At 38.9% G+C, this 14985-nt stretch overlaps 1 protein-coding gene across 1 annotated transcript in view; it reads right to left on the bottom strand.

Moving 5' to 3' along the window:
- Nucleotides 1-1015: 1015 nt before the first annotated feature.
- Tmf1 (TATA element modulatory factor 1) overlaps nucleotides 1016-14985 on the bottom strand; it is a 65707-nt gene continuing 51737 nt past the window's right edge. The window contains exons 11-17 of the mRNA XM_045135944.1: nucleotides 13905-14097; nucleotides 12781-12850; nucleotides 12466-12558; nucleotides 7298-7393; nucleotides 6877-7029; nucleotides 4238-4363; nucleotides 1016-1246 (exon numbers count right to left, since the gene is read on the bottom strand). Coding sequence (XP_044991879.1) covers nucleotides 1103-1246; nucleotides 4238-4363; nucleotides 6877-7029; nucleotides 7298-7393; nucleotides 12466-12558; nucleotides 12781-12850; nucleotides 13905-14097 — 875 coding nt within the window. The 3' untranslated portion in view covers nucleotides 1016-1102. The remainder of the gene's footprint in view (nucleotides 1247-4237; nucleotides 4364-6876; nucleotides 7030-7297; nucleotides 7394-12465; nucleotides 12559-12780; nucleotides 12851-13904; nucleotides 14098-14985) is intronic.

The raw sequence follows: 14985 nt of genomic DNA, 5'->3' as shown, positions 1-14985 counted from the left end.
ATCATGTACAAATAGTTTTGGATATGTATAACTTTCTTTGGATAAGTACCAAAATGTACTAAAATTTATTCACACCTCATGTGGAAGCTAGATGAATAAAAGTTCAAATTTCAAATTAAAAAAAAATTTAAGCTGGGTGTGGTGGTGCATACCTTTAATCCCAACACTCAGGAGGCAGAGGTAGGAGGATTGCTGTGAGTTTAAAGCCACCCTGAGACTACACAGTGAATTCCAGGTCAGCCTAGACTAAAGTAAAGACCCTATCTCAAAAAGAAAAGAAAAAAAAATAAAGCTTAAGTTATTTATTCTTTAAATTTTCGTGTGTTTTCAACTTTTTAAAAAAATTTCTACTTTTTAAAAAAATTATTTTATTTATTTATTTGAAAGTGAGAGAGAGAGAGAGAGAGAGAGAGAGAGAGAGAGAGAGAGAGAATGGGCACGGCAGGGCCTCCAGCTACTGCCAAGGAACTCCACATGCATGTGCCCTCTTGGGCATCTGGCTAACATTGGTCCTGGGAAATCCAGCCTCAAACCGGGGTCTTTAGGCTTCACAGGCAATTGCTTAACCGCAAAGCCATCTCTCCAGCCATGTTTTCTACTTTTAAAGGAAATTTTTAGTTCAAAATTTAATAGTCATGGGTTCAATAAATTTATTTGAACACAAAATATTTCCATGAGATATGTTGAAGATTTAAATGAGAAAAATTTCATAGCCTCAATATGTTAATGTTACTCTATAAATCTTATATACAAAGACATAAATTATTGATACAGATAGTTATATATCTACAATAATACATGAATACCACTCTTCTTCGCTAGCCATGTTGATATGTTGATAAAGTAATTAATCTCTGTGCTGTTTAAATCAAAACAAAAAAATCCAGATGCTTGAAAAAATAAATTTTAAAGTTTCAAAAATAAAGTTCAAATATTCCACAAAATAACTTAATTGCAAATATTACTATGTACTGTAAAAGAATTTTGTAAAAGTTTTTATACTCTACAATATGTCCAATTTCTAAATCTATAAAAAAATTTATTGGAAGTCTACATTGAGTAGTATTTACATTCAGTTGTATGGAAATTCCAGTTTTACAAGTTAACTGAGCCTTTGTCTTAAAAGTTCATCTATTTGAGTTTTGTACATATTTTTGACATCTTCAAGATCTAATCGAAGTTCTTCTGCTTCTTCTGCTTTCTCCCCATACATTTGCAGGATAGTATTGTATCTTTGATCCAAGTCCTAGAAAATAGTTGTTTATAATTTTAAATGACCATGCAGATCATTGTTAGTTGTTACAAATAAGTTAGTGTAAACATATCACAATGTGAATAAAAGGAGAAACTCATCTATTTAAAAACTATACTCATACACACCAGTCTATGTTGGAATTAAGAACTAAAAAGGAGAAGTTTCTTTAAAAAGCTAAATGTTGTATGAAAGAAGGGTGGTGGGAGGGTCAATCAAAATTCAAGATATTCTGAATAATAAGACATATGAAAATCTACTTTCTTGAATAATGGCACATCTAGAAGCCATAGATTGTTAGTAGAAAATTTTCAGTGCCAGGGATGGGATACCTTCTAGTGAGTTGTTGGCCAGGGAGGTCCCTGTTGCCTCCAAAACACTATAGGCTATCGCCAAGGCCCTTGGTTTCCCATGAGAAAGATGGTAAGACCCTACTGTTGAAGACATGCCAAAGTCACTGAGAAATCAAGCTGGTACTGAGCAGAACACCTTCTGCCTGTAGACCAGCCGACTGAAAGCTGGTAAAAGCTGCACTGTATGGAGCCTTATAGGAGACAGAAGTCATCAGCGGTGAAAACAGTGGACACTAGAAGCCTAAAGTTTGGGCAGACAGGCCAAATCACTGAACAAATGCAATAGTGGTATGTCTGCTCTGAGGGAAACCAACTGCTCTCTAATTGGACTGAAGGCCTGCTCTATGAGAAGAAATACATGCCTGATACTGAGAAACTAATCAAAAGACTATAGCAGGGCTGGAGAGAGAGCTTGGTGGTTAAGGGCTTGCCTGTGAAGCCTAAGGACACCAGTTCAAGGTTCAGTTCCCCAGGACCCACATTAGCCAGATGCACAAGGGGGCACATGCGTCTGAAGTTTGTTTGCAGTAGCTGTAGGCCCTGGTGCGTCCATTCTCTCTCTCTCTCTCTATTGATCTCAAATAAATACATTTTTAAAAATGAATTAAAAAAAATTTTTAAAAAGCCTATGGCAGGGAAGGTCATGAGTCTTTCGGGTATAAAGCCTACTCTTGTCTGGATAAATACATATATATTACTCTCACCAAATTGTCCTGAAAGCACTAATGTTCATATTCATATATTAATGCCAATATCACTTCTGGTTAGAGAAGCTTCTCTTTTCAGATGACGATGACCACTGGGACGACCCAAAAGGCAACATAGTGCTGAGAAGAAGGGACAAAGGCGTGTCCAGCACTGAGACATCTCTATCACACCCTCTAAGGCTCAGGGTCCATTGCAGAAGAGGTGGCAGAAAGAATGTAAAAGCCAAAGGAATGGTACCACTCCTTAATCACAACGGTCCGGACAGAAATTGGCCTTGATATCCAAGACCTCGCAGTGTCTAGCAATACCTACACAAGACCCTCATTATAGGAGAAAAAGATGATGACAACAAATTAAAAGAGATACAAATGGAGAGAGGGAGGGGATATGGCAGAGAGCAGAGTTATGAAGGGGAAAGCAGGGGAGGAGAGGGAAATACCATAGTTTCTTCTCTGTAAGTATAGAAGTTGTCCATAAAAATATGTGTGTGTGTGTGTGTGTGTGTGTGTGTGTGTGTGTGCGCGCGCGCGCGCGTATATATATATATATATATATATATATATATATCAGGAAAAAATACATATATACCCATGCACTCCAGTCTATGTTGGAATAAAGAGCGAAAAAGGAGAAGTTTCTTTGAAGTTAAATGTTTACCATCTTTACTAAATTTTAAATTTCCCCATGTATGACTTAATGAGTCTCCTTCCCATCAATTTAAGCACACTCAACGATATTTTAGTCTTTGTGATTAACTGTTGTTTAAAAATTATCTGACATTTAGTCTACAAAGATAAGCCCAAAGAAAACATATTCCAGGCATGGTGGCACACACCCTTAATCTTGGCACTGTGGGGGCAGAGATAGGAGGGTCACCATGAGTTTGAGGTCACCCTGAAACTACAAAGTGAATCCCAGTTCATCCTAGGCTACAGCGAAACCCTACCTTGGGGGAAAAAATCTAATTTATGGCTTAGCAGTATCTCCTAATATTCAAATACGGTAATATTATGAAACATAAATTTTGAGGCACAAGAAAATACAAAGGAAATGCAACATACGATGTTTGCTACAAATAAATCTTGGCTAAATAAGATAGTTCTTATGTTAGGATGAAATACTTTTGTGAAAAGACTTTGGATGCATAATGACACAAGCAATACTCTTTAATTTTCAAAGGCAGTACTAACACATTATAAATTATATAAGCTAAAAATGTGACATTTAGTAACTGGATTAAAATATCTCAGGTGATATTTACGGGCGGAAAGAGCGTAAGAGCTAGAAGAAGAGGGTGTGGTGTGGTGTGGAATGCTGACGTCTAGGAATGACATGGCCACTGCACTTTTAAACTCATGGGAGCTGGGATTATTTGCACAAGACTGAACCTGCCAACATCCTCTCGTGGAGAGGGAGGAGCTCCTGAGTCTCTACCCATACCTGAGGAATCAGATGCAGCTAATGGTTCCTGGAGAAGAGAAACACATTTTTCTCAGTGGTGTAGCCACCAGTAAGGTACCCATGCTCTTGAAAGGAACCTTAATGTAGTTTACTGGGTCATCTAAAACATAAAGAAAAGCTGGGCGTGGTGGCACATGCCTTTAATCCCAGCACTCAGGAGGCAGAGGTAGGAGGATCACCGGGAGTTCGAAGCCAGCCTCAGACTACATAGTGAATTTCATGTCAGATGTCAGCCTGAGCTAGAGTGAAACCCTTCCTAGAAAAACAAAACAAAACAAAACAAGTCATCAAAGCAATAGGAGAAATAGTTGGGAAGAGGAAAGGGATCAGCAGGAATGGGAAAAATAAGAAAGGGTAGCACGGGACAGAAAGGTGATAAAAATACCACTATATAAACAAATAAAAATAATATATATTAATAAAAACAATGCATGTTTTTATTGGGGAAAAAAGAAATACTTACTCGAAGCTGTACTCGAAGCCTGGGTATTTCCTTCACTTTCTCCTCAAGTTCATCATTTTGATTTGTTAATTTAACTAGCTCTTCAGCCATTATTGATCGAGTTTTTTCTAGATTGCTAATTTCTAGCTGAGAAACAGTATAATAAGATAATTTAAATAAGAATATCTTATTGATTTCTAACATAAGAATATTTAGTGTGCTATTTCTAAAAAAAAAGATATATCAGAGGAAAGTCCCAACTTTCATCAGGGGTATACCATTTTTATAGGTTTTACTCTGCAAGAGAGAGAATATAGAACTAAAGAAAAAGTTCAAGCCAAGCATGGTGGCACACAACTTTAATCCCACCATTTGGGAGGCAGAGATAGGAGGATCACCGTGAGTTAGAGGCCACCCTGAGACTACATAGTGAATTCCAGGTCAGCCTGACCTAGAGTGAAGCCCTATCTTCAAAAAAAAGAAAGAAAGAAAGAGAGAGAGAGAGAAAGACAGAAAGAAAGAAAGAGAGAGAGAGAGAAAGAAAGAGAGAAAGAAAGAAAGAAAGAAAGAAAGAAAGAAAGAAAGAAAGAAAGAAAGAAAGAAAGAGAAAGAGAGAGAGAAAGAAAGAGAGAGAGAGAAAGAGAGAAAGAGAAAGAAAGAAAGAAAAGAAAAAGGAAAAAAATCCAATGATTTGTTTGAAAAATGAAACTATATATTTCTCTTTAATCTCTGAAAATGATAGACATTTCTGTTATTCTGAGTTCCAAGAACCTAGAAGAATGAAAACACACTTTAAATTTAAATATGTGGGTTGGAGACACATACCATGGTGTGCATGTGAAGGTCAGAGGACAATTTCAAGGTGTCTGTACTCCATCTTTTCTGCAGGTCTCTTGCCACTACAAACAGACTGCTAACAAATATCAGACTAGCTGGCCTGAGAGCTAAGAATATCACGATCACAGATATATGTGCCACTTTGTATCTGGCTTGATGTGGATGCTGAGGAATTGAACCCAAGCTGACAGCCTTTGCAACCTAGCATTAACCACTGAGCCATGTCACTCGCCTTGAAAACACGCTTAATTAACTACATTACACAGCCTCTCCCAGCTGTGCAGGTCACATTGCTGGAAGCTACCATCACTACCAAAGAAATTAAGTAAGCCATTTAAGCACAACACACCGAGCTAGAGATCATCCCTTTTTTTCAGTTCAGGTTCTTCTTTAAGTGACTAATATGGCACACAACTAAAAACTAATAATGGGAATAGAAAGAAATATTCTGAGTGTATAAAGGTTAAAACTGAAATCACAGCCAGGCATGGTGGCACACACCTTTAATCCCAGCAACTTGGGAGGACGAGGGAGGAGGATGGTTTTGAGTTCAAGACCACTCTGAGACTACATAGTGAATTCCAGGTTAGCCTGAGCTGGTGAGACCCTACCTCAAAAAACCAAAAACCAAAAAACAAACCTGAAATCATAAAACACTGCAACAGTTTTCACTGAATACAGTTTGAAAAAAACTGGTAAGCAGGGACAGGTGGTACACATCTTTAGTCCTAGCTGAGGTTGGAGGATGCCATGAGTTCAAGGCTAGCCTAGGCCTACTGAGTGAGTTCCAGGGCTAGAATGAGACCTTACCTTAAAAAAAAAAAAGGAAAGGAGAGGGGAAGGGGGAGGGAAGGGGGAGGGAAGGGAAGGAAAAAGGAAAGGAAAAAGGAAAGGAAAAAGGAAAGGAAAAAGGAAAAAGGAAAAAGGAAAAAAAAAGGAAAAAGGAAAAAGGAAAAAGGAAAAAGGAAAGGAAAGGAAAGGAAAGGAAAGGAAAGGAAAGGAAAGGAAAGGAAAGGAAAGGAAAGGAAAGGAAAGGAAAGGAAAGGAAAGGAAAGGAAAAAAGAAAGGAAAAAAACAGGGCTGGAGGGATGGCTTAGCAGTTAAAGCCTGCAAAGCCAAAGGACACAGGTTTGATTCCCCAGGACCGACATTAGCAAGATGTACAAGGGGGCACATGCATCTGGAGTTCATTTGCAGTGGCTGGAGGGCCTGGTGTGCCCATTCTCCTCCTCCCCCCTCTTTCTCTGTCAAATAAATGAATAAATAAATAAAAATAAAATATTAAAACAAAACCAAAAAACAACTATATAGTGAGGATGTTTCTTCCCCATTCCCTAATATACATGTTTTTTTTCCTGTATGTGCAGATGTTATAGTTCAAACCTCTTTCATGTTTACTCATACCTGTGATGGGGAAGCTAGAGAACTAACTTAGTGGTACATATAGGAAGAATAGCATGAGCAGTATGCTTGGTCAGCACTTCTCTTTTGCCTGCTGGGAAAGAGCTGCTGCAAGAAGGCATCATCTGCTCCGAGTGCTCATAAATCCTACCTGAGATACAACACACGGGGAGATCTGCTCTGGTACAGTATTCCTGGGACAGAGCAGATAAATCTGCCTAACTGTGGAAATCACTTAGGAGGTTCATTTGGCTCTTGCTTTTTACCATTAATATACTTTAAATTTAATTTAAATGGGTGTTACATGTCAGTAATTCATCTTATATTTCAATTTGCTCAGAATTGAGATGGAAATGAGGGTCTTCTTTACTGGCCTCCACTATTTCATTGCCTTCTAAAGCATACTTAATTTTTTCCAATACCTGTAAATGAGTTATTTCTCCATCTCTTAGCTTTAACTGAGACTGTAGATTTTCAATAATGCTTGATCCTGCTCCCATCCTTACTGCATCATAAAGATTGCTCCCATTTGTTGATGTAGACATCAGTCCAAATGAATGATCATGAGACTCCTCCTATATTAAAGAATGTACACACAGTTACCTAGTGATCACACACTGTGTTCCATTACCAAGTTCAAAATAAACCTGTCAGTTCTTGCTGTAAAATGTCTGTGATTGTCCCTGCAGCAGAAAATCATCCACATTTCTTCAATGCAACTAACCCTACATTTAGATGAATGCCTGTGGAATGGCAAGGTCATGACGACAGCCAATCTGCTAAGTACACATTTCCTTTATAACTCAACTTGAGAACTAAGAACACTCAGGAAACAACCGTTACCTGAAACGATGCCTGTAGTCCTGCCATATCAACTCCACTGAGAGAACTGGAACGCGACATGGTCGGAGTACTAGACACAGAAAATGGCTTGCGCTCCTTAGGGAATAAACAAGAAATTTTTCCAGATGGAAGATCAGAAAGATAAATAGAGACAACAGTAAATTTTCTAGGATTAATGGCAACAAAGGTATTCTAATTTGCCTATAAAAATGTTGCAGATAGCCGGGCGTGGTGGTGCACGCCTTTAATCCCAGCACTCGGGAGGCAGAGGTAGGAGGATTACTATGAGTTCAAGGCCACCCTGAGACTACATAGTGAATTCCAGGTCAGCCTGTGCTAGAGTGAGACCCTACCTTGAAAAACCAAAAAAAAAAGTTGCAGATAGGGCTGGAGAGATGGCTTAGCGGTTAAGCGCTTGCCTGTGAAGCCTAAGGACCCCTGTTCGAGGCTCGGTTCCCCAGGTCCCACATTAGCCAGATGCACAAGGGGGTGCACACGTCTGGAGTTCGTTTGCAGAGGCTGGAAGCCCTGGCGCGCCCATTCTCTCTCCCTCTATCTGTTTTTCTGTGTCTGTCGCTCTCAAATAAATAAATAAATAATTTTTTAAAAATGTTGCAGATATTTAAAGAAAAAACTATTGCAGATATGACTCGTCATCAAAGAGGTTTAAAAATTTTAAACTTAGTCTGGAGGGATGGCTTAGCGATTAAGGCCTTAGCCTACAAAGCCAAAGGACCCAGGTTCGATTCCCCAGAATCCACATTAGCCAGATGCACAAGGGGACGCACGTGTCTGGAGTTCATTTACAGTGGTTGGAGGCCCTGACGTGCCCATTCTCTCTCCCCCCCCCCGCTCTTTCTCTGTCAAATAAATAAAATATTTTTTAAAAAATAAAACTTAACAGCCTAAGAGACTCATTTATGGCAAAACAATTTTTTATTGTTACAGGGTTGTTTTTTTTAAAAAGATTTATTTTATTTTTTAAATTATTTATTTATTTGAGAGCAACACAGAGAGAGAAAGACAGATAGAGAGAGAATGGGCGCACTAGGGCCTCCAGCCGCTGCAAATGAACTCCAGACATGTGAGCCCCCTTGTGCATCTGGCTAATATGGGTCCTGAGGAATCGAGCCTTGAACCGAGGTCCTTAGGCTTCACAGGCAAGCACTTAACCATTAAGCCATCTCTCCAACCCTAAAGATTTAATTTTATTTATTTGAGACAAATAGAGGGGTGGGAGGGGGGAGAGAGAGAGAATGGGAATGGGCGTGCCAGGGCCTCTAGCCACTGCAAACGAACTCCAGATGCATTTGCCACCATGTGCATCTGGCTTATCTGGGACCATGAGAATCAAACCTGGGTCCTTGGGCTTTGCAGGCAAGTGCCTTAACTGTTAAGACATTTCTCCAGCCCTGCAGGGTTTTTTTTAAATTATTTTTGTTTATTTTTATTTATTTATTTGAGAGCGACAGAGAGATAAAGAGGCAGAGAGAGAGAGAATGGGCACACCAGAGCCTCCCCAGCCACTGCAAATGAACTCCAGATGCATGTGCCACCTTGTACATCTGGCTTATGTGGATCCTGGGGAATGAAGCCTTGAACTGGGGGTCCTTCGGCTTTACAGGCAAGCACTTAACTGCTAAGCCTTCTCTCCAGCCCCCTGCAGGTTTTTTTTTAAACTTTATTTTTACTTATTTATTTGATAGAGAGAAAAAGAGAGGGAGAAAATGGGTGGGTCAGGACCTCCAGCCACTGCAAACGAACTCCAGATGCATGTGCCCCCTAATGCATCTGGCTTACGTGGGACCTGAAAAGTTGAACCCAGATCCTTTGGCTTTATAGGCAAATGCCTTAATTGCTAAGCCGTCTCTCCAGCCCTGCTGCAGGGTTGTTTTTTTTTTTTTTTTTTTAATATATTTTTTATTTAGGGCTGGAGAGAACAATTAAGGTGCTTGCCTACAAAACCTAAGGTCCCCAGTACCCACATAAGCCCAAGGTGGTACATGTGTTTAGAGTTTGTTTACAGTGGCCCTGGTGCACCCATTCTCTCTCTTTCTCTCTCTCTCTCTGGTTGCCTCTTTCTCTCTCAAATACAATAAATATGACAGAGGAGTGCTCAGCACTGAAATATTTCTATCACACCTTCCAAGGCTCAGGGTCCACTGTGGAAGAGGTGGTGTAAAGAATCTAAGAGCCAAAGGATGGGTAGGACTCCTTAAAACATGCTCCTCCAGACACAAGATGGCCTGGATATCCATGACCTCACAGTGCCTGACACTACCTACACAAGTCCATCATAACAGGAAGAAAAGATCATGATATCAAAATAAAAGAGAGGGGGAGGGCATGTGATGAAGAGTGGAGTTTCAAAGGACAAAGTGGAGGGGGAGGAGAGGGAATTTCCATGGGATATTGTTTACAACCATGGAAGATATCAATGAAAAATAAATTATTAAAAATTAAATAAATAAATAAACATATGTTAAAAATATTTACAAGCAGAGAAAGAGTGGGGAGAGAGAGAGAGAATGCGTGCAACCAAAGACCCCAGCTGATGCAAACGATCTCTAGGTGCATATACCACTTTGTGCATGCATATGTGAGTACTGGGAAATTGAATTAGGATTATTAGGCTTTTAAGCACCTTAACTGCAAATTCATCTCTCTAACCACTTGGTGCAGGTTTTTTTTTAATTAATTAGTTTATTTATTTGACAGAGAAAGATGGAGAGAGAAACAGAATGGGTGCATCAGGGCCTCTAGCCACTGCAAACGAACTCCAGATACATGCAACCCTTTGTGCATCTGGCTAATGTGGGTCCCAGGGAATCGAACCTGGGTCCACTGGCTTTGCTGGCAAATGCCTTAGCCACTAAAAGCCATCCCACCAGCCCTTGGTGCAGCTTTTTAATGGAAAAAGAATGCCTTTAATAGCTGGGTGTGGTGGTGCATGCCTTTAGTCCCAGCACTTGGGAGGCAGAAGTAGGAGGCTCATCACGAGTTCAAGGCCACCTTGAGACTACAGAGTGAGTTCCAGGTCAGCCTGAGCTAGAGTGAGACCCTATCTCCAAAAACCGAAAAGAAAAAATGCCTTTGTTGAAATGACTGCAGAAACTAACTGTTTCATATTAGGTAACAAACCAATTACTCTTATAAACCATAACATTTCTCGCTTATCAATTTGATTATAGGTATTTAGTATGTATGTGTGTGTGTGTGTAGAATATGTGGTGTGATGTGTGATGTGATATGCATGTAACATATGGATGTGTGTGTGCAGATGCATGCCACATGTACGAAGGCCAGAAATTAGAATATCAGTGTCCTCTAACACTCACCCACATGTTTTCCTTGAGATGGAGTCTCTCACTCAACCAAGAAATGCTCATTTTTCTTTCTTTCTTTTTCGTCAGTCAACAATCTCCATTCTCTCTTCCCTGTAAACTGGGATACAGATGTGCATGGCCATGCCCAGCTTTTTATGTGGATGTTGGGGAATTGAACTTGGACAGTCTCAGTCCCTCTTGGGGCCTCATGCTTGTGCAGCAAGAGCTCTTACCTGCTGAGCCATCTCTCCAATCCCGTATCTAAATGTACTTTTTAAAATTTCAAATAAATTTAAAAGGCAAGTTCCATTTTCATATAGTTACTTTAATATATTATGCTAACTCTGAGTATTCTGTCATCCTTAAGTATAGAAAACACACTTTATACAAACTACCCTCAATAACCAGAAAGTGAACAGGCTGGGCCTATTCCTACTGTGCTTACAGGCAATTACTACCACAGTTTCAGTTTAAAAAAAAAAAAAAATCACTAAATTTATTTTAAAAAGATCAAGAAGCTCTATAATTCAAAATCAATCACAGGTTTTAGGTTTACTAATCACAGATCTCTTTGGATGTACTCAAATTACTTCACATCCATTTGGAATAGAACACTAAAATTCATCAATGTATTATTGATTTTTAGATATAAAAAATATGCTACTTAAAGCCGAGCATGGTGGCACATGCCTTTAATGCCAGCACTTGGTAGGCAAAGGTAGAAGGATCGCTTTGAGTTAGAGGCCACCCTGAGACTACATAGTGAATTCCAGGTTCAGCCTGCGCTAGAGTGAGACTCTACCTTGAAAAACCAAATAAAAAAAAATTACATATGCATGCATGCATGCATGCATACATACATTCATTCATTCATTCATTCATTCATTCATACATACATACATACATACATATATATATATATATATATATATATATATATACACACACACACATATATATATAATACTTGTAAATTAGTGCAACTAAAATTATTGGGCTGGAAGTATGACTTAGCAGTTAAGGCATTTGCCTACAAAGCCAAAGGACCCAGGTTCAATTCTCCAGGACCCACATTAACTAGATGCACAATGGGGCACATGCATCTAGAGTTTGTTTACAGTGGCTGGAAGCACTGGCATGCCCATTCTCTCTCTGTGTCAAATAAATAAATAAATAAAAATATTTTAAAATTACAGAAACAGGGGCTGGAGAGATGGCTTAGCGGTTAAGCGCTTCCTCCCCAGTTTGAGGTTTGACTCCCCAGGACCTACGTTAGCCAGATGCACAAGGGGGCGCATGCGTCTAGAGTTAGTTTGCAGCAGCTAGAGGGCCTGGCGCACCCATTCTCTCTCTCTCTCTGCCTCCTTCTCTGTCTGCGTCTCTCAAATAAATAAACAAACAAAATGTTTTAAATTATAGAAACAGGAGCCAGGCGTGGTGGTGCACACCTTTAATCTCAGCACTCAGAGGTAGAGGTAGGAGGTAGAGGTAGAGTTTGAGGCCACCCTGAGACTCCATACTGAATTCCAGGCCAGCCTGGGCTAGAGTGAAACCCTACCTTGAAAATATACACAAACAGGGCTGGAGAAATGGCTTAGTGGTTAAGGCACTTGCCTAGAAAGCCTAAGGTCCTAAGTTCAATTTCCCAGTACCCATGTAAGCCAGATGCACATGGTGGTACATGCATCTGGAATTCATGTGCATTGGCTAGAAGCCCTGGCTCACATGTTCTCTCTCTTTCTCTCTTTCTGTATTACATTAAAATAAATAAATAAACTATAGAAACAAATCACAACAGCTCCTAAATAGTTATACCAAAACAAAATCAATAAAGTTTAATACCTTTTCTTTTATTGCTTCTTGAGTAAAAATGGCTTTCTTCCTTTCTTGTTCAACTTTCATTTTTTCCATTTCTAACTGACTGTTCAACAATGTCTAGTAGAGAGAGATAAAGTTAAATAATTTCTGTTATACTAACTTACGGCGTCATAACTAGTCAATTCCAAAGTTCAGAACATAAAGTACAAACTTCCGTTGTATTTCCAAAAACAATACCATCACCCACTTCATCTCACCATCTCAAAGGTTCGCTACCACATCCATCCATTCTCTAAAGTAAGCCAGCCCTAAAAGGGGAGCGAACACTAAGAGAAGTACCTTTTCTTTCCTTGTCTCTTCAAGTGTTCTTACATATTCATCTTTTAGGTTTTCTAATTCAACCTGGTACCTAGTAAACCAGAGGCAATTAAACAAAACAAAAAAGATGATAGTACAGACTATTAAAAATTCACTACTTATTAAACTCCAGCTACACATTTACTAGTCATTCAATATCACCAGCTCAACATCAGTGGTTTTCCAACTGACTTTCCCAGATCACTTGGGTTCCTTTCAGCAGGTGACCTACAAATAACTTTGGTATAAACTTTTTTGCATTACCAGTACAGAGAATTCATTTAAAGGGACTTTTTTGTTTGTTTGTTTGTTTTTGAGGTAGAGTCTCACTCCAGCTCAGGCTGACCTGGAATTCACTATGTAGTCTCTGGGTGGCCTTGAACTCAGGGTGATCCTCCTACCCCTGCCTCCGGAGTGCTGGGATTAAAGGCATGCACCAACATGCCTGGCTTAAAGGGACATTTTAAAAGTAATTTTGAATACCACCGTTCTAGTACATGCTCAAATTTCACAAAATCGGGGTTTCTATGAAAGCAGTTATAAAAGTTTAGGTATCTCATAAACCATTTTTACTTATCTTCTTTTCTTAAAAGTAAAATTTCCTCAGAAATGTAATTTCAAATAGATAGATTGTACAATTTGTGTTTTCCAAAGAACTAAAATATTTGTTTAGAAAAAATGATGCTACTATAAACCTTGTACTATAAAAATAACTCCCAGGAGGGAGGGTATTACCATGGGATATTTTTTATAATCATGGAAGATGTTAATAAAAATTGAGAAAAAAATTAATTAATTAAAAAATAACTCCCATGAGTAGTGTTTATACTATTTTATGATATTAGAGACCTTTAAAGGAATGAATTCTTTCCCTGGACAATGCAAATCCATAGAAAACTTACCATATTCCTTCAAAATCCTGTAAGAAGTGCAATGGACCCAGGCACTAGTTTGGTATCTATCACTATGACTCTGACTTTAAACACTGAAAGGATTGACTTTTAGTTTTAAGAGCAATGAAGATAAAAGCTGACAAACACCCTTTGTAAAAAGTGCTTTAAAATGCCACGAAAATACTAATAATACCACACAAAAAATATACTCACCGATTATTTTCATCCTCTAGCTTTCTTAGCTTATTTTTCTCTGATTCTAGCTGAGCCTGAAGTCTGTTGTTTTCCTGCCTTAAGAGAGCATTCTGAGATTCCACTGAAGACATTTGGATTTTGTTAGCAAGGAGTTCTTCTGTAGCTGAACGCTCTCTTTCCACTGCTGCCGCCAGCAAGGTCTGGGATTCACCTAAAGAATGAGAACATAACTCACGCATATGCCAGGGAGAGATTTCAAAACTTGTAGTGACTCAAAGTAGCTTCATTCAACTGGATCAGTATTAACAGCCTAGGGGGAACACTCTAAAGAGATCAATGTACACCTGCTTCATCATTCTTCCCTCCTAGTATTTTACTATGAAAACAGAGTTACACAATAAAAGAATAATGAGGGCTAAGAAATGGCTCAGCAGTTAAAGGCGCTTCTCGTTGCAAAGTCTAATGACCCAGGTTTGAGTCCCCAGTATCCACATAAAGCCAGATGCACAAAGTGGTGCATGTATCTAGAGTTAATTTACAGTGGCAGAGGGCCTTGGTGCACCCACTCACTTTCTTTGCCTCTTTCTCTCATTCTTAAATATATATATATTTTAAAAAGTAATGAATTGGGCTGGAGAGATGGATAAGCAGTTAAGGCACTTAACTGCAAACAGCACTTGTAGTACCAGAACCCAGAATCAAGAAAGAATCTGCAAAACTCAAATGTAAAAATCTCAACACACTTAGTCAAAAATGTACAAATACATGAATGGACATTTTATCAGAAAGCATGTACAAATGAGAAATGAGTTCATACCTGCCTAAATGTATAAGAGGAAAAAAAAACAGGGATATCACAAATGTAAGCAGGGATGTGAATGAACTGGATTATTCTCAGATAAAGCCACTATGGAAAATATTTGGCATTCTACAAAAACTAAATATAAACTTCCATACAGCCCAGAGACTGAACACTTGGGACTTTATCCAGAGTATGAAAATTTATATCCACATGAAATCCTACAAACGAATATACACAACAGCTTTATATATGATAGGTAAAGGTTGAAACCAGCCCAGATATCCTTCATCAAGTGAA

This window comes from Jaculus jaculus, chromosome 16 (assembly GCF_020740685.1).
Source record: "Jaculus jaculus isolate mJacJac1 chromosome 16, mJacJac1.mat.Y.cur, whole genome shotgun sequence".
Taxonomy (NCBI): Eukaryota; Metazoa; Chordata; class Mammalia; order Rodentia; family Dipodidae; genus Jaculus; species Jaculus jaculus.
The sequence above is the reverse complement of the archived record's forward strand: the minus strand, read 5'-3'. Positions and strand labels throughout refer to the sequence as shown.